The following is a 19773-nucleotide window of genomic DNA, read 5'->3' on the forward strand; positions in this document are numbered from 1 at the left end:
ATAGGTCTATGAGAAATGGAAGTAAGTTGTTTTTCCATATCTTCTCTCTGCTAATTATGTCATCTAACATATGCAACCATCGATAGAAAGGCTATTGGTTTTATGGCAAGAGAATTTCGTTCAGTTAAATATTTATGAAGCACCTACCAGTGTACCTGTCTATGTACAAATCTCCAGGACCAGGAGGAATGGTGTCAATTGTCCAGATAGGACCCAGTGTTCAACTTGACGTTGACCGTAGCAGGTCCAGGAGAGTGCAGTGTAAGTGGATTCGGTTACACTCAAAATCTGAGGTGGCAACTAGTGAAAGGGGTGCTAAGTCAGTAGAGTAAGCTCCACTGACCTACTCCACTGACTTACCATTTCCTCCCAGGTACGCTGCTTACTGGCCATGAGATCTCACCTCTCTGACTTTCATTTAAGTAGTCGTTGTAATGGGCGCCTGCATGGCTCAGTTGGTTGGGCGTCTGCCTTCGGCTCAGGTCATGATGCAGGCTCCCGGCATGGCGTCCCGCATTGGGCGCCCTGCTCGATGGTTGAGTCTGCTTCTCCCTCTGATCATGCCCCTTCTCATACTCCCTCTGTTTCTCATATTCTCTGTCTCTCAAATGCATAAATAAAATCTTAAAAAAAAAAAAAAAAGAGTAAAAGTAGCCCTGGTAATAACGCCTCCTAGGACCAACGGGAGGAGTTCCATAGATGGCACGGACACAGTGTCTGGGATGGCATTCGGCTCTTCCGGTCTGGGTCACGAGGGCCGTTGGCTGGCCCTCGGCATTCAGGGAAGGTGTGAACGCATAAGAACACAGCATAACTCAAACGAATCCAAAGGCAGTAGGCAGACAGTTGGGAAAATAAGTAAATCCAAAGACCTTAGTATAAGGCAAAGATTAAATTTTTAAAGGAAAGGAAATTGTCCCATCTTTAAGTATATTGACCTATAGTTCATTCATAAATCAAAGTCCGTTGATCACACGTGTGACCATAATTTGGTATGAATTTACCGAAGTACCTTTAACTCTAAGAATCAAAGGAATTCCAAATGTTTGCTTAAAGAGCCAAACTCTGTTTTGGGCTGACATCTTATGTAGCAGTCAGTGACCCTCAGCCTGCCGCAATATGGGATGCCCTCTGTTTAGGCAGATGGGCTATTTCAGAAAAGGGCTCACTGCACGGAGGAGCCCCAGGCAGTTTAGGGGGCTGATGGAATAACAGTTAAAACACTCGCTCTGGTGCCAGGTCCCCAGTAGGTTCTGGAAGAAAGAGCAAAGAGCAGGGCTGTCCAGGCAGCTGACTGCTCCCTCCTGGCCCTTTCATCAGCTCACCCCTGCTCCCCTTCCCAGATGGTCACACCCTGGCATCACTGCTGAGCAATGAAGTTAACAAATGTTTTAATTTCACTGCTGAGCAGTTCAGCAGAGGAGGAGACAGCAGAGAGGATAATGAGAAGCGTATCAGACGTCTCTGTGGATGAAAGCGCCCCTTCCCCACCGGCTCAGATGATGCTGCCAGACAGATTGGGTCCTGCGAGACGTGGATTCGCGATGCTCAGAGCTTCGGGAGAAAGCACACTGGCGTAGGGCAGACGAAGATGGCTAAATGCTGTATCCGTTAAGATGCATTGAAGAAAAGGAGGAAGGAAATGAGAAATAAAGAGAGAAAAACCTATTTACTGACGGCATTAGCATTGAGAGGGTCTATATTAGGTATCTCTTGCCGCATAACAATTACTCTTAACATTTAGCAGTTTGAAAGCACACACAGTTTTTACCATCTCTGTGGGTCAGGAACCTAGGCATCCTTTGCTGAGTCCCTGGCTCAGGGTCCCTGGCAGGTCTGTAGTCAGGGTGTGTATTATTAGCCAAGGCCACAGACAGCTCAGGACGCGGTGGGGCAGGGCGAGGGATGGCCCCTTCCCAGTACACTCGTGTAACTGTTGGCAGGGTTCCGAAGATTCACTTCCAAGCTCACTCACTGAGTATTGGCTGGAGACATTCCCTGCCACGTGGGCCTCTCTGTAGGGCAGCTCACAACATGGCAGCCTGCTTCCAGAGTGAAGGCAGAGAATGCCCCCGCAGACAAGAAGGAAGTCACGGTGACGGAGCCTCCGAAGTGCCCCCCATTACTCATGCCATGTTCTTTCCCTTGGAAGCACGACATCAGGTGCAGCCCAATGGCATGAATGCCTGGTGGCAGGGTTGTTGTGAAGTATTTAGAGGCCGCCTACCACAGGTCCCTGCTGCTGTCAGGGCAAAGGCACTCCTTAACAAGATTTTAGGCCAACTAACAAGAGCGTGGAAGGTTCAATAAAGGCGACTGAAAACCATTCAGTGGAGCTTTCAGCAGAGTTGGTATTTCATTTGTTTATTATTTTCCAAACTGGAGACAAGATGAGTTACTCAGGTTCATGGAAGTTACTTAATACAGATTCCTAAACTGGGCTTTATCTGAATTTATTTTTGTACATGACTAAAAATCATAAGAAGCTTTTTTTTTTTTTTTTTTTTTAAGTTTACCTTGGCTTTATATGTCATGTCCATTCTGCGATCAGGAAGCACGCTCAAGCAAAGCCAAGAAACACAGTCTAACTCGTTCCTAATTCCTGTTTCTTTGGGAGGAGGAGAGAAAGATAAAAATCTCTCTGAACAAAAATTTTAAACCTGTAATTACTACCAGAATTTATAAGAACTGCCTACCTGAACTTTGCAAGTATAGATATTCATGAGGTCCTTTCATGTTGTGTGTGTGTGTGTGTGTGTGTGTGTGCAGAAAACCATAACTTTTCGCTTTCTTGTGAGGAAGCTCTTCTTTTACAGTATTGACACTAAAAAACATCAAAGGTAGGTTGTAGTTTTGCCAAGTAGAAATATAAAGGCTGTGCACATGAAATTAACTTTTAGTTCTAGATTTTTTAAAAATAAATTCCTTATTGCTAAAACAGAAATTTTGACCCTTCCGTCCAGTCAGCGTTCCTCCCGCTAATTTTGTTTATTTCACCACTGGAGTGGCTGGTATTCTAGTACTTCCAGGTTGAAAGAGTCCAGATGGCGGCATGTAGTGCCGAGACCTCTGGAGGATAAGGCATTTCTAGTAGAAACTGTGTGGCTCTAGATTTAAATAGAAAGCTGAAGATTGGGGAGCTAGTTTTCAGGGTTATTGGCCTAGAGGTTATATGAAAGCTGCATATGTAAGGGCTTTTCCAAAGGGAGAGCATACAGGAGAACAAAGTTGGGATCAGTTTTCGGGACTGCTTATGGGTAGGGATTTGGAAGGAGAATCAGTGAGGAAGGCTGAGCAGGAGGGATCAGAAAGGCGGATGCTTATCCATCTCGAATGCTTCAGTGTTCTGAAGGCAGAGGAGCCGTGATACAGAAGCCGTCGGGATGCCAAAAACCAGGAAAGGCCAAAGAGGGCCTCACTCGCCAGATCCAAGGAGCACGGGGTTCTTGTGGCTGGTTGATCTCTCTTTCCGGTTACTTGTGTCCCCAGACTATAATGGGATGTCTTGAGGGTGAAGAAGGACACTCAGCATTCCAGAGAATCCTGGATAAAGTCAGAGATGAGAGCTTGGACGTTCAGACTGTTGTGTCACTGTTGAGGCTGTGCCAAGATTCCAATCCCGCAGTAAAGAGAGCGTTGTTAGACGGAAAGGCGAAAGGTGTGGATGCAGTGCGGCCAGAAGGTAGGAGAAAACCCCGTCCACCTGAGTGGCTTGAGTTTTATTCTGGAAAGATGCTGTCAGGTTTGCTCCAGTGATACATTTCCTCAGCGGCTTAGTTATCGTTCAGTGATTTTCACATCAGTTTTACACATAATTCCAGAAGCTGGTGATGACAAATATACAGCCTGAATTTGAGTCTACATTTCAGGCCCCTAGTTAACTAGTCTGACTCCTTGAAGTAGAAGACCATCCGTGTTCTCCTGCCCTTCACAAGCCACACATCCCAGTCAGTGTTTTGAGTGCCCAGGGCAGACTGGTTTGCCGGCAGCACCGATGGCTGCAGTTTCTCTCGTTTGGGTTAGGTACAAAGCAGTGGCCTTGCCAAGCAGAAGTTAACCTCTGGCTGGCTCTGCGGCTTTGTGTTTCGACAGATAAATGAAACATTTTTTCCTTTCATAGAGTTTAAACAGAATAATAAAGTATTTTCCTCTCCAAAAAGAGATTCTGCATTCGGGTGCTCAAAATAGGCTGAGAATCACTTTACTATTCTGTTAGATCTCTCTTGACAAACCATGCTGTCATTTTCTTCAAATTGACTAGCTTCTCCTGTGCATCTCTCTGTCTTTCTCCCCCCGCCCCGCCCCAGGGAGCACAGAGGAGGAAAAGACCTTGTCTGCTCTGTTACTAGAACACAAAGAGGACCTGATCCAGGGTGTCACACAGCTGAGACCTATCCTGGAGTTCCTGGAAACAGCCACGGAGGAATTCCTGCCTGACACTGAGAAAAGGGTAACTGTGGGATCGAGCACCTCTTCTTCCCTCCTGAGTTTATGTAGCCCTTTTTTTAACCTCTTTTGTGGCACATAGCACTTCTTCCCTTGCAGTGTTTTTGTACTTACTGCATAGCAAGCACCCAGAAATTCACATTCTTGAACATGTCTCTTTGTGCCCCTGGCAGCAGCTGGCTGAGGGACTCACACACTGTCCTACGATGAAATGTTTGGATACGTGGATGGGTGGATAGTCCTGCTCCCACCTGGTGGGCTGCTAATAGGAAACTGTTGCTCCAAGAGTGAAAACGTTTAGACACAGTTGTAATTATAATTTTGACTCTTTTCTTCTTTATAGAAACGATACACTGTTCACCTGTAGGAATAATTGGGGAAGTGAGCAAAAAAACCCAATTATAATCCCTCACCATCTCACCACTCAGAGATGATCACAGCTAACATTTTGGAGCACATGCTCCCACTTTTTCTCATTTGAGTCATCCTGGGATAGGCTTATACAGAGTACCTTTGGGTTTGTTATTTAATGCATTGTGAATACATTTCCATACTATAATAATGGATTTTGGTAGCTGCATTGTGTTTTATGTAATGAACACACCATGATTCATTGATTGTTGTTGCACATGTGTTTCCAATTTTTTGCCGTGGTAAATGATGTAGAGAACATCCTTGCACACAGATCTTTGCATACTTCTCAAACTCTTTCCTTCGAGTAATTTTCTAAGAAGTAGGATTTTGGAATAGAGAGTATGAAGTTTTTCAGGTGTTTGCTATATATTGCCAAATTGCCCTTCAGAAAGGTTGTACCAATTTACTCTCCCACCAGCCAGCTACTAAAATCCTCATAAAACTGCTGGCATGACTTCTCAAGTCAACTAGATAACTGTATTTGTTGGTGTTATTGATTTCAACTTTGTGCTAAAAATATTTTTATATCTGGAAGGAAGGAATAGGGACAGAGAACTTCTGTGGCATCAATTCTTAAAACTCTGGGAAGTGGCTTACATGTCTGGGAAGAGAAAATGTTTAGAAAGCAGTGGTAGGATCGCTGCATGGATCAGTAGTGAAGACTGGATTCTGAATTCTTTTTTTCTCAGTGGTCATAAACTCTAGTTTTTTCATATAAAATGGGAACAATCCTTAATCTTAAAATTATACTTTATAAATTACGTGTTCCCAAAATTATAACTCCTTTGAATTTCCTTAGGGAAAGATAATATACAAAATAAGATTAAGCTTCCTTCAGCTTAAGACTGAATTTAATTTTAGGCACTCAGTTTAAGTAAGTTGCTTGTAGCTCTAGAAGTACCTGATTCCCTGTTTAGGGATTTCATTCGATTACTCATTCAAACCTTTTCCTTATTAGCTAGATTGAATGTGTCCTTTGAACTGTTTCATTATCTTGGTAAAACAGCATTTATAGGAAGAGCCCAGACTCAGCCTCATTCTCTGCACCAAGACAGACCACACACTGTCATTTTCCTCTGTCACTTTCAGTTTACTTGACAGAAAGGACTAAAGCAGAAGAACCTAAATTAGTTATAAATCACAGAAACACCTCTTGGAATTGGGGTTCTACCAGAGCTTCATTAGCTACTTCTTGTGAAAATTGAAGCCAAACAATAAAGCAGGAACGTAGAGGTGAATGTTGATCAAGTGGCCACAGTGTGTGGCCATCACGTGGAACTTACACTTGGGCCTTTTATTTATTTTATTTTCATTTTTATTTTTTAAGAGTTTATTTATTTATTTGACAGAGAAAGAGATATAGCAAGAGAGGGAACACAGCAGGGGGAGTGGGAGAGGTAGAAGCAGGCTCCCCCCACAGCAGGGAGCCCACTGCGGGGCTCAGTCCCAGGACCCCAGGATTATGACCTGAGCTAAAGACAGATGCTGAACGACTGAGCCCAGGCACCCCGCACTTGGGCCTTTTAGAACTCTCTCCTGTTACAGGATGATGCTAATCGAGGCACCACGGCCCCTGTGTATACATACCTGGGTTCTGTAAGAAATGGTAAATAGATGTGTCTTTACTTCAGGATTGGAAACGTACAACAATAGCAATTGCGACAGTCATTAATTTACTGCTTACTGTGTGCTGAGCAGTGTGCTGAGGACCTTTTAAACATTAATTTCTGCCCTCACATCAGCTCAATGAAGGCACAGATAGTACCCTCATTTTAAAGATGAGGATACAGACCCTCAGGAAGGTGAAGCAGCTTACCCAAAGACGCAACTGCTGGGCGCCTGTGCTAGAGCTCAGACATGGACACACGGCACATTCTCTTACCGCTGTACATACAGCTGCCTAAGGATATCAGTACCCACTGTCATTTAAAGATCACGAATGTCCTAGACATTATGTCAGGCTCTACAAATAGCAGCTTCACTTTAGAGACTCCTTATAACAAGTGTGCAAGCATTGGTATTGTTCTCTGCTTTCGCAGATGAGGAAGATACGGTTCAAAGAACAGAAGAACTCACCCAAGGTCATGCCGGCTATACATTTTAGGACTGGGTTTCCTATTAGGCCTGTCTGGCTTTAAGGACCCTACCCACTGTTGACAGTACATGGCTGCCTCATTGTGTATCAGGTCATTGCTTAGGAACAAAGAGATAGCACTGAAATCAGAGTGGTTTTCAGATACAGGCACTTGAATTTTAAATTATGACTCATTTAATAGGAATCTAGTTATATTAGACATTAAACAAAGAGAATGACTGTGTTCTGTACTGATGAATATGACAGCTTAATATATAATGTATGTGTTCCTTTCATATATGTAATATAGATATTCCTTTCATATACATAAAACTAATTTGGTTTTAAAGCTAAATTTATTTTTAAATGGGAGTTAATTTGATAATGGCATCCTCTGGCATGCTTCTGGGACTGATCTGCTTGACTGCTCCTGAAAGCGGGTATTTTTCTGAAGGAGAGCTCAAAATTCGGTTACTAGGAGTCTGTAGATTATGTGTGTTGAAATAATCTCGCATGTTATAGGCACCATAAGAGCCAAGTTACACATAGTGAGTTGTAGTCCATTAGGAAATAGTTCTATTGTAATAGGAAAATCTCTTTAAAATAACAGTCATGGGTTTTATCCTTCACCCTCTTGCTGGAGCCCTGTGCCCTTCTGACTCCGGCACACCAAGGAAGAACGAGGTGGGGTGGGAGCGGGGGATGGTGACTGGAGCCGCGTATGTGGCACTGATGAGAGAGATCGAAGATACAGAATCTGCAAGAAAAATTATCCAGACATGCACTTTAAGTCTGTTATTTTGGTGGCCATGGACTAATGTGTAAATTACCTGGGCATTCAAATTGCTATGAAAAGGTTTGAATGAGTAGGAGGAAGTAAAATAACGGAATTGGCCTGCAGTGGTAACCTCTTACCACTATCACGTAGTTATCGAACAGTCTAAAACCGCTGTAGCTGCACTCGTTAGTTGCCTGCCTGTTTCTCAGTTTCCTAAACAAACCCAGTCTGAAGATGCCGGTGAGAGTTGGGCTCCCGGCGCTGCCATGTGGGCTTCCTGTAAGAATCTTCTCACTAAATGCAAATGGTGGGGGTGGGGGGCAGGGGGACAAGGAGTCTACTCAGACCTCCAGTTGAGGAGGGGGGATTTTCACAGAGCTGTTCGGTTTGGAGAAAACGTGGGCCTTTTACCACAGCACAAGGAAGTGACTCTGGGAAGAGCAGTGCTGGAGACCTCAGAGGAGGACCCGGGGACAGGCGCCTTGTGCTGCCGTCTCGCTGGGTTCGCCGGCCGCGTGTCAGATGCACTTGGAAGTGCCAGTAACTGCTGTCTGCCTGATTGCTCGCCACTGCAGGTGATCATGAATTGCTGCGAGGGCGGAACACCCAAGGAGACGATGGAAAAGCTGCTGCACAGAATGTCTGAAGACAGGACTGTGACTGCAGAGAGTTTGGTAAAGCTCCTTCAGGCTGTGAAACCTGCGTCTCCGAACTTGGGCCTTCTGCTGGAGAATTTGCAGAGATTAGCCACCTCGCAGGGCACCACAGGTATCCGTTAATTGTCAGCTCTCTGGACTGGAATCTCTCCCACAGAAAATTAGAGCTTAAACACCCTTTGGGCACCATGCTGGGGAGATGAGGTGATGCTTAGAGACACCCTAGTGCCGCAGAAACCAGCGATTGTCCGTAGTTCTGGAGTTGAGATCGGAGATCTGAGCACGGCTCTTGCTGGTCAGGCGTCCTCATGATGTTCCTGCGGTTCAGGGTTTGTGAAGGTGTGGCTGTCCCACGGCTGGCCCCCAACCCCCCAGGAATGCCGAGGAGCAGGCCGACTCACAGAGCGCGTGGCTTGGACATGTTAAATCCAAGCAGCAAAGACGCCGATCTTGATTTTCCCACTCCCGTGCAAGTACTGGTTCATTCTGGCAGGCGCCAGAATTACACACCTCTCGTGTGCATTCAGTCCGGGGCAGTGAGTCCCTGTCCCAGTCCTTCGAAAAATGTGCCAAGTCTAGCCAGTTCTCCTTTATCCCAGAGCCCTTGAGACCAACATGGTTTTCAGAAAAGGGGTAGTTGGAAAAGGAAACAACTTTCTTCTAGCTTTTAGAAACAATGAATATCTATACAAACTTGAACAGTTTACAAAATAAAGAAGAAAACAACCTCCAGCTTTCCCAACTTGATTATGTCCGTACTGGGGCATTAACATATTTGTCACATTATTTTTCCCATGTTGAGATATTCTACTGTATTTTATAATTTTATAATTTCCTTCATTTAACAGTATAACATAAACATTCCGCCCCACATTTCAGGAAACGCTCTATAACCCTGTATTTTGAAGGCTCTGTAGTTTTCCATCACAAGGGCGCATATTGTGTAAGACTCCTGCCCTGTTTAGGGGCACATGGGGTGTAACGCTTAGGCTGTCAAGACCACCTGGGTTTGCATCCTGATTATTTTGTAGATGTGTGACGCTGAGCCTAGGGACCCTAACCCTTCTGAACCTCGTTTTTTCCTGCGATGGGGGTGAGAATGATACCATCACATTCATTCTTGTGGCTCCTGGGAGTCAGTATATGTACAACAGTTCGCAAATTATAGGTCCTCGGTAAACATTAGGTGTTCTCTCCCTCCTCCTCATCACAGGTAACGCAGTGGCAAATATCTTCACACACAGATTTTTTTTGCCTCCAGAGCATTTCGTAAGGCCTGATTCCCAGAAGCAGGGCGAACTGGGCCAAAGAGGAGAATACGTTTTTAAATATTTGTAAAACTAAAGGAAATGCATGATAGTTTCTATTTTTCGTCCTTTGAAATTAAGTGTGACCTTTTAAAAGAGAGTCCCTAACAGATCGACTCAAAGGGCATGAAGAACGACAGGTCACTCTCCCTACTGGAGTCTCAACTGAACGTCTGCTAGTATTTTGGATTGCCACATGGGTCCTTAACCTCAGGCTCGAGGAGTAACACCCCTTGAATCTGCGTGTCTATGAGTCTCTTACAAGCACGCCTTCTAATTACCTCCCTGTTGAGCTATCACTGGCTTCTACTGCTGGGCACTGGCTTTCAAAGTGTGAGAGGTTTTGCGACCCTGAAGCATCAAGTGATTAAGGGTAGACCAGAGGAGATCTGAACACACATGTATGAGGCCCCAAGCCGGGAGCCAAACTTGCCTTCCAGAGGAGACAGAGCTCTTGTGTGATAATCCTCTTTCTCTGTCATTTGTAACTCCCCTACTCCTCTGTAGCAAAAGCCCGTAAAGACATTTTGTTATAGCAAACATTATTGTTTTGCTAATATCCTTGCAGTCCAAGCAAGCCCTGATGATTATGGGACCGAGCTTTTGAGACGGTATCATGAAAACCTCTCGGAGATTTTCACAGACAACCAGATATTACTAAAAATGATCTCACACGTGAAGGGTTTAGCCTGTGGAGAAAGAGAGGTAAGAGAAAAAGGGGGAGGGGAGGGGGGTTGGGTAAAATGGGAAAAGGAAAAAAGATGGACATATATACATACTTTAAAACTATACCTAGGGGGGTTGCCTGGGTGGCTCAGTGGGTTAAAGCCTCTGCCTTCGGCTCATGTCATGATCCCAGGGTCCTGGGATCGAGCCCCACATCGGGCTCTCTGCTCAGCAGGGAGCTTACCTCCCCCTTCTCTCTCTGCCTGTCTCTCTGTCTACCTGTGATCCCTGTCTGTCAAATAAATAAATAAAATTAAAAAAAAAAAAAAAACTATACCTGTATTTAACATAAATATATACACACAGCCATGTTGAAAAATGCTAAGAGGTCCATAGAGAAGGAAAAACAAGGTGATTTGCTTTCTAGGGCAGAGTCATAAGTCGGAGGTTTTAATTTCTGCAGGAATAAGAAAGGCATTCAAAGGGCAGTGTGAAGAGCTTTGGCGGGTACAAAAGTCTCCGGTTGAGAGGTGAAGGGTGCTGAGAAACCCCTCCCCAGAAGTATGTCCGCTGTGGCCCAGAACTCAGGCTCACAGCTCTGCAGCTGGGCTGGCAGCTAGAGGGTCCCTAATGTGTATTTTTGTGCCACATCTTGAAGGTCATGGAGAAGCTCATGAAACGTGACTCTGGCTCGGGTGGTTTCAGTTCTCTGATGTCAGCAGTTCTAGAAAAGCAGACTCTCTCTGCAATGGCCATTTGGCAAGTGCTGCTGGTGGCTCAGGAGACCAAGACCTGCCCGCTGAACCTGCTGATGGAGGAAATACGGAGAGAGCCTGGTGCCGATGCCTTCTTCCGGGCAGGTAGGCCCCCCGGTCTCTTGTCAGAGCCTTGTCCCTGCTGGAGAGTAGCAGTGACTCTCCTGGTTCCCTGGAGCAGCAGCCCCAGGAGCTCTCATGGTCATTTTCCACATCCCTACCACTGCAAGTAAGGGCTGGCAGTTTTGTTTGAGAACACGGGAGTTTGTGAACCTCGTAAAATAAAATACGCAGTAACTATGCTAAGCTGATATTAATTACATGCTAAGTATAGCACCGTTTGTCGTTTTCCCCACTCCCAGCTCTGGGAAGGATCGGTGAAGTGTATTCTCACTCTTCACAGTCAGAAAAGGTGAAGGAAAAATGGTGCTCATGGTTTCACTCATGAGTTTTCAATCCCCCTTTCTTTCAGTGGCCAACCCAGAAAGTGCAGCTTTGGAAGCCATCCTGAGGCATCGCAGACTGATCCTAGAGGCCATCCAGCAAGGGACGGGAGTCAAGGGCCTTACCGTGGAGGAGGAGCTGCTGGCAGAGGCTTTGAAGGAGGTGCGGTGGGGGAAAAGCCTGTTGTTCCAGAGAGTTCTACCAGGCTCATGCCTGGGATGGTCTCATTCCTGAGGGAGGCACTGGATTCTGCAGAGTGCATATTGCACGCCGAGCTCCGTGCTGAGCCAACATTTCTTTGTTGTTTAATTCTCTCAGCCCTGCTTGGCAGGGGATGTCACCCACAGTTTACAGAATAGGGACTCAGGCTCTAAGGGGTCTGGTAACAGTTCTAGGATGCTCCAGCTGGTCAGAGCGGAAGCGGGGGTTTGAACCCAGGCTCATGTGGCTCAAACTTAGATGTATTTCATTTACCTGAACCTAGGTAAACTCAAAGGGAACCATGATAACTGTTCCCTAACACGTTTTATGGAGTAACTGCTTTCAGAGGAAGAAAAGTAAAATTGGTCTGGCATCTAGGAAGAGCCAAGACAAACATAGCTAGAACAAAGCTTTTGCCCATATGGGGTATCACGTAGTGCCAGCTCATTTTCTGTAAGGCTTTTCAGTGTGGCCAGCATCCCAGAAAAACCAGGTGGGGACTTGGGTGGGGGGATTCATGGATGTCCAGCTCAGGATCATGGGCATCTCGAGTGGGAAAGAATTATAAGGGGGTTAAATTAAACTACAGGTTCCCCCGTATGTGCCTTTTAATCCAGGTAGGCGTGGAAGGTGTGCCGAAGGGCAGGTTTCTAGCACTGTCCACACAGGTGACAGCCCCACTGTGGTCTGACTCTCAAATGAAGACGGTGGCACGGATTTCTGCGGGCCTTCCGAGCCGGACGCATCTGCGAGACTCTATCCGGCACGCCTCGCGCTCTAGAGACGGAGCTCTTGTAGTTGATGAGTTTGAGCCTCACTAATGAGCCTCGGGCCTACCTCCAGGGACATCAGGTTTATTTAGATAGACTTGAAAAGAGCAGAAATAAAATGTCTTCCCAAAAGAAACTTCCATTTGGCCATCTGTGGATGGTTTCGCTTTATTTTCTTAGTGTACGGACTCTTTCTGCTGATCGCGCTAACATTCTGAAAGAGGATGGCTTTGAAATAAAATTCTTGGCCTCTTTAAAGCCCCTATTTGAACCTTCTTTAAAAAGCCGAGTTTTTTTTTTTTTTTCCATGAAAGAAAATGTTTAAAAGGGTACATCTAAGTGTCTAAAAATGTGAAGCCACTGATCATGCAGAATTACTTCCAGACACTGTGACAATTACATATTATGAGAAATTATCTTGATCTTCGCGACAGAGCCACCAACTACCAAATCCTGTAGCTTTCCAAGCTTTTAATACTGAGATCTAGAAAACTTCTTTTTGGAGACTCCTGGCTTCTGAGAAGATGCTTCTTGTAGAAAATGCCCAGCGTTTCCTTGCTCTGGTACCTTTGTTTTTGCACATTTGTCTTGACTTGGGTCTGCCTTTTCTCCTTTTCCTTTCTTAATTTGCCAGTTTCCCTGTTATCTGGAAATGAGTGTTCTCCCTTCCATTCATCACAAGACATGTAAATCTGTTATAAACGGAGTGGTGTCTTCCTCAGATTCGCTTTCTTTCCCCCCTAGTTGAGAACCACAGAGAAAACTGCTGATATTAACCACAAACCTTTGTCTCCTGGTGTTCATTTAGATTCTGAGCATTTCCTCGGAGACGGCGAGCCCTGAAGCTTCCCTGAAAGTAGTGCTGAGCAGAGCCATGGAAAAATCCGTCTCGGCCATTGAAATATGTCACCTCCTATGCACCGTGCACAGATCTTTCCCAGACCTGCAGCCCGTCATGCACGAGTTAGCACACGCTGGTAAGGAACAGAGCGGGGGCTGGGGAGGTGCGCTGGGGGAAAAGCCTGTTGTTAGGCTTTTCCTAACAGGTTGTGTCCGTCCTGCAGAGAAGAGGCAGTAGTTCGTAGACGGATTCGTCCATCGCTGCCTCACTACTTTGAAATGCTCTCAGTACCTGCACAGGTCACAGGCTTAGATCTAAGCCGATGCTGTGGGTGTATATTGGAAAGTGAAGGTGACAGTGGTATCATTCCAGAGTTTTAGAGGGTCCTGCCCTAGTCTGCAGCCTTCTCTAGGAAAGATGAGGAAGCAAAGCAGAAACGCAGAATTTCCAGAGCCGTGCGATTTCTCTCATCTGCAGGCTTCCTTACCCAGGAAAGTGGAGGGAGGGAGAGGTGGAAGGTGAGCACTAAGTGTCACCGCAAAGCCGACAGCAGAGCAGACGAGAAGGTAGCCGAGCCAGCGGAGGAAGGCTGCCAGTCTGGGAAACAGAGCAGTCCAGGAGAGACTGGTTCCTTGCCAGAGAGACAAGAGAAAGACACGTCTGCCTCCTCCGACGCTGCCAAGAAGAGCTTCGTGTGTAAGGCCTGTGACAAAAGCTTCCACTTCTACTGCCGTCTGAAGGTGCACATGAAGCGCTGCCGGGTGGCCAAGAGCAAGCAGGTGCAGTGTAAGGAGTGCAACGAGACCAAGGATTCTAAGAAGGAGCTGGAAAAGCATCAGCTGGAGGCCCATGGTGCAGGAGGAGATCCCGATATCCCAAAGAAGAAGAAGAAGAGGCTGCCGGTGACATGTGACCTCTGTGGGAGAGAGTTTGCCCATGCCTCAGGTACTTCCAAGAAGGCAGAGTGATTTCAGAGGGCGGGAGTTCCGGATATTGTGGTGTGGACTCCAGGCCTTGCCTCTGGTTGTGTGCAGTAAGGGCTACGGATGGGCCTGGGAACCAGAGGGCTCCCACAGAGGCGGGTGGTGTTTTGAGGAAAGCATGAGCTGTGGACTCAGCTCCCCGAGCTTTCCTTTCCCTGTCTGTTAGATAGGCACCCTGACAGCACCCACTTTCTGGAATTGTTTTAAAGAGTTAACATAGTTAAACACCTTCCTACAGCGCCTGCAGTAGAGTTAGTAAGTGGCGGCGGCTGTTACTTGTAGCAATAACCAGCTAGTTAACGGCCGACTCAGGCTTCCACATACCACTTGTTTCTTGATAATAAATAGGTCACAAACTCTGGGTCGGATAGTCAGAATTGTTTACCCTCGTCCCAGATGTTGGCTAAACCTAATGAAACATAAAACCAAGTTTTGTTTCACTGTCTCTTGGTGGTGGGTCCTATTGAAGAGAGAGAGGGGAGGGGAGGGGAAGGATACACCCAGAACACTCCGTGCCTGATGCAGACAGGAGAGGGACCGAGGTGACTTTCGGAGTACGGGCCAGTGGGCGGATGAGCAGCAGGGCTGAGTGCGGGCCGAGTGCAGGTGGCCTGCTGTGCCTCCTCGTGGGGCCTGGCCCCCTGCAGCGCGGTTATATGTCCTCACGTTGGCGTGGTCACGTTGATGACGTCTATCCCTCTGGCCCCTGGTGTGGCTTCTCTAGGCATGCAGTACCACAAACTGACAGAGCACTTTGACGAGAAGCCTTTCTCCTGTGAAGAGTGTGGGGCCAAGTTCGCGGCCAATTCTACCCTGAAGAACCACCTTCGCCTTCACACGGGGGACCGCCCGTTCATGTGCAAGCACTGCCTCATGACCTTCACCCAGGCTTCCGCCCTGGCCTACCACACCAAGAAGAAGCACTCGGAAGGTAGGGTGCCGAGAGTCTCTTCATTCTTTCTGCCAACTCTCAGTGGGCCACCTGCCCAAAAACCCATTTGGAATGAGGCATGACATGTCTCTCAAGTAGATTAGAAACAAAAAATGGTGCACACTCTGCCTAGAGTGATGACCAGGAGCACACAGGTACATGGGCACGTAAAAGGCTTATGGTAAGAGTTCGTGAAGAGAGGCTAACTAATGTAGGATTGTGACCTTATAGTTACAGAATTGGCAGAAAACCAGGAGTTCCTCGGGCTTCGAGGTAGAGTTCACGCATGAGACAAACCCTGGCTGAGCACGTGCCGTGGGTCAGACCATGGCCAAGGGATGATGCCGGAGCTGCTGGGCCCCCAGAGCTCACAGGCCAGGGGCTTCTCTGCCGCAGAGACCGAGGCGGTGCAGAGCTGCCGACGCTGGGATAGGGGATAACCCCAGCAAGCCGGAAGGACGGGGAAGGGGTTTCTAGCCTGCTCAGAGCCAGGGAGATGCGTGGTCAGAGAGGGCCTCTCAGAGGACTCCCTGCCTTGTTTGGCACATTTATGTGTAAGGGAGAATCCCATCATCGGACGCCTGGGGGAGCTCAGTTGGTGGTGAAACATCTGCCTTCAGCTCGGGGTCAGGATCCCACAGTCCTCGGATCCTGCTCAGCAGGGAGCCTGCTTCTCCCTCTCCCTCTATGTGCGTTCGTGTGCTTTCTCTCACTCTCTCTCTCAAGTAAATAAATAAAATCTTTAAAAAAAAAAAAAAAGAAAGAAAGAAAGAAAGTCCCGCCATCATCTCACCTGGATCGTGGTAGGAAGCACCTGCCCTTGCTCTCATCTCCCTAGATGGTGCTCTGGGGACACAGGCCCCAGTGGTCCTTCCGGTGCTAGCCCATAGCCTGTCACTTCTCTGCTCAAAACCTTTTTGCAAAAGCTCTTCACCTCACTCTGTGTAAAATCTGAAGGCCTAACGCCAGCCTGCCAGGCTCCCTGTGACCGGGTCCCCTAAGACCTCCCCTCATACTCCCCTCCCTCGCCCTTGCCCAGTTCTCCCCGACTGCAGCCTCCTTGCAAGGCTCCAGCCCGGGAGGACACCTGCCGGCCCTGCGTTCTTGCCCTTCCCTCCACTCCAAGGCTTTCTTGTCATCCCTCCTCACCTCCTTCAGGTCTTTGTTCACAGCTCTTCCCCGCGAGTCCTTTCCCGGCCACCCCGTGTAAAATCTCAGCCCCAGCTCCAGTTCCCCTGCCTCGTTCTCCGCTGTAGGGCTTGTCGCAGGAAATGTTACCTACTTCATTAATTTCTCGTGTTTCTAGTCAGTCTCCCCCGTTAGAATGCAGGCTCCACGAGGTAGAGCTGTTAGTTCCCCATGCCCCCCCAACTGCTGCATCACTGGAATAGTACTTAGCAAGACTCGACCCTCAGTAAACGTTCATTGAGTAAATGAATTTCTACAGCACTATTCCAGGCACCAGGCGTGTGTATACGCACCGAGGTGCCATGGAGTTCACTTCCAGTGGTAAGAGAGACCATAAGCAAATGTGTAGTGTAAATTCAGATAGTAGTCATTACTAGGAAGAAAAATAAAGCGGGATCATCAGCAGGGTTCGCTATCATCAGAGAAGGCCTCAGAGACGTGAGGCTTGTGTAGGCGAGTGACGTGAGAACTGGAACCGGCGGAAGATTTCGAAGAGCATCCCAAGCGCAGAGACCCTGCCCCCCGCAACTGGAATGAGCCTGACCTATTTGAGACACCGCAAGAGAACTAGAAGGAGCTGAAACAGAGAAGACAAGGAAAGAGCGGTGGGAGAGAAGGCCAGAGAGCTCACCAGAGGCCAGGTGTAGGGCCATAGAGGTCAGGGTCAGGACTTTTTGTTGTTGTTTTAGTTTGTTCTGTTTTTAGGACTTGGGTTTTTATGCAGAGTGGGCTGGTTTCTGTTGCTGCCCTCATGAATTGCCAGACACAGTAGCTAAAATCAAGGCAAATGTATTACCTTGCTACTTTGGAGGTTAAAGAGCCAAAAGAGATTTTAACAAAGGAAGAGTCAAAGTTTTGGTGAGTGTGTTCCTTCTGGAAGGTCTGGGGGAGAACTTGTTCCCCGTTTTCCCAGCTTCTAGAGGTTGTGTGGCTTCTGCAGCTCATGGCCACTCCTTGTTTCCCCCATTGGGCCTCCTCCTTGGACCCTCCTTGCTCTCTCCTCCAAAGAAGCCTTGATGGCATTGGGCCTGCTGGTATAATCCAGGATACTCTTCCCATCTCAGGACCCTTAACTTAATCATATCTGCAGAGCCCCTTTTGCCACATGAGGGAACATGTTCCCAAGTTTCGGGGCGTTAGGTCATGGGCACCCTCAGGGGCCATGATTCTACAGCAGCAAGCCATGGGCCAGCTATAAGCAGAGGAGCAGCAGGAGGTGACTTCTTTGGAGTTAATTTGGAGTTAATTTTGGCCACTCTCGGCAGTCTGTTTTAATAAGAGAAGAGTCATGTTCACAGGGAGGCAGGGCCAGCCAGTCGTCCGGTGTGGAGGTGTCGGGGCTCTCAGCGAGGGCATGCTGGGGGCAGTCATCAAACATTCAGGTTTGGGGTTGTGTTGAAGCAGAAGTGCTAGGACCCGTGGTGGGCGGCTGGTTAAGGACGGCTGTGGGGTTTCTGGATGAGCAGCCAAGTGTGTGGCCCTGCCCTTCCCTGCAGTGGACGGAACTGGAGTGCTTGGGGGCTGGTGGCAGGCCATGGGGGTGCCGGGGACGGAGCCTCAGGAGCTCTGTCTGAGGGATAGGTGTGCGCTCCACGCAGAGAAGGACAGAAGTAAGAGGTTGGATGTGTAAGTCGCGGTTACAGGGGAAGCTGGGAGCCAGAGCTAGGACTGTGGGCATTCTCAGGGTACAGATGGTATCTGAGCTCTGAGCTAAGGTCATCTACAAAGCAGGCGGCCAAGGGCTGAGTCCTGGGCTTCTCAATAATTTCAACTCTTGATCGAAGAAACCCTTTTTATCCTAACAAAATCTTATTTCAAAGCCCAACATGTGAAAAATGCAAACGATGTTGATTGCTATAGCTGAAATAGACCTCAGATTTGAGGGATTTGGACTCTCACCTCACTGATTTCTCCACTTCTCTGCTGGCCCAGAAGGGACCCTGGAGGCACAGCTGGTCTGGTGGTTTCTTACACATGCCAGTTTTCCAGCCTTGCTCTTTACCTCTATTTCCCAACAGTCTTTGGCAGTCTGGTCATTGTATTCCCATTATGTGTGTGAGGGAACAGAGAAGCCAGATGATTTATAATAACTTCATAGCAAGTCAGCAGGGGAAGGCTTCCCTTCTCTCTAGCCCCGTCTGTCACCTCCGTGTGCGGTTGCGGTTCCACACGGTGCATGTGGCCAGGGATCCAGACCCGGGAGTTTCTGGGCAGGAGGATATGTCTGTTTTCTGGGAGCGGAATGAGCTCTTCCATAACTTAGAGGGGCCTGGTTAACAGATGGGTGGTCTTGTGTGTGAGGACTCTGTTCTTATCCCGCAGGGGAGGGAGGCCACACTGTCATTGGCTCCATGCGAGGTGCCATCCGATAGAAGGGCCCAGACCTCTCACCCAGGGTGTTACAAATTGCATGTGGTTTTGACGCCGTCTCCCAGATTGTATTCCCCGACACGTGCCTTACCGTGTGATCTTGTGTTTAGGGATGCCTTCCATGTTTGGTGCTATTTCTAATAAGGAAACTCGTGCTGTTTCCAGGGAAAATGTACGCCTGCCAGTATTGTGATGCTGTGTTCGCCCAGTCCATTGAGCTGTCCCGCCACGTGAGGACCCACACTGGGGACAAGCCGTATGTCTGCAGGGACTGTGGCAAGGGCTTCCGGCAAGCCAACGGCCTGTCCATCCACCTGCACACCTTTCACAGTACGTACTGGGATGGCGGCTGTCAGGCATTCGGCGCCAGGCCTGGCTCTAAGAAGGCGTGTAACGATCATGACAGAAGTTGTCACTCCACCAGAGCCAGTCCCCACTTGGTGTCTTCCCCTCCCCTGTTCTCCAGCAAAACCAAGTCCCTCATTCCTATTTCAAGAAAAATCCCATTTTTAACATGTCATTGTGTAATGTCCGAGCTGTTTCCTTGTCTCCTTTTTAGCCCACCTGGCACTGCTTGCCTGACAAAGGCAAATCATGCTTGAAGGAGAGCCTCAGTAACAGACAGGCTGCAGAGCTCCAGAATATTCCCTTTAGTCCACTGAGCTGCTCTTTGCTTGCCCCCTCCCTCCCCAACTCATCTTGTAGTCCTACCCGCCTTTCCCCGAGGAGCAGCCGGACGCTGTCTGAGTTAATATCTACTGTCGTGAGTGGTCCCTGCTCTCGCCCCCCCTCCCGACCTGGGAAGCCTACTGCCCGATATTCCCTCCACTGTGCCCCTGGAGCCACTCAGGTAGTGGGGTCTGCCCCACCTTTCTCCACTTCGACCGGAACTGATACAGACAAAACACACTTCTAATCAACACACGCACATGAAGGCAAAGAAAACTCT

At 47.9% G+C, this 19773-nt stretch overlaps 1 protein-coding gene across 4 annotated transcripts in view; it reads left to right on the top strand.

Moving 5' to 3' along the window:
* ZBTB40 (zinc finger and BTB domain containing 40) overlaps nt 1-19773 on the top strand; it is a 73710-nt gene that overhangs the window by 42484 nt on the left and 11453 nt on the right. For all 4 annotated transcript variants that reach the window (XM_059135189.1, XM_059135192.1, XM_059135193.1 and 1 more), the window contains 10 exons: nt 3490-3682; nt 4308-4450; nt 8288-8480; nt 10244-10380; nt 11000-11201; nt 11569-11702; nt 13320-13488; nt 13830-14297; nt 15060-15266; nt 18990-19154. In XM_059135189.1, coding sequence (XP_058991172.1) covers nt 3490-3682; nt 4308-4450; nt 8288-8480; nt 10244-10380; nt 11000-11201; nt 11569-11702; nt 13320-13488; nt 13830-14297; nt 15060-15266; nt 18990-19154 — 2011 coding nt within the window. The remainder of the gene's footprint in view (nt 1-3489; nt 3683-4307; nt 4451-8287; nt 8481-10243; nt 10381-10999; nt 11202-11568; nt 11703-13319; nt 13489-13829; nt 14298-15059; nt 15267-18989; nt 19155-19773) is intronic.

The sequence above is a fragment of the Mustela lutreola genome, chromosome 10 (assembly GCF_030435805.1).
Source record: "Mustela lutreola isolate mMusLut2 chromosome 10, mMusLut2.pri, whole genome shotgun sequence".
Lineage (NCBI taxonomy): Eukaryota > Metazoa > Chordata > Mammalia > Carnivora > Mustelidae > Mustela > Mustela lutreola.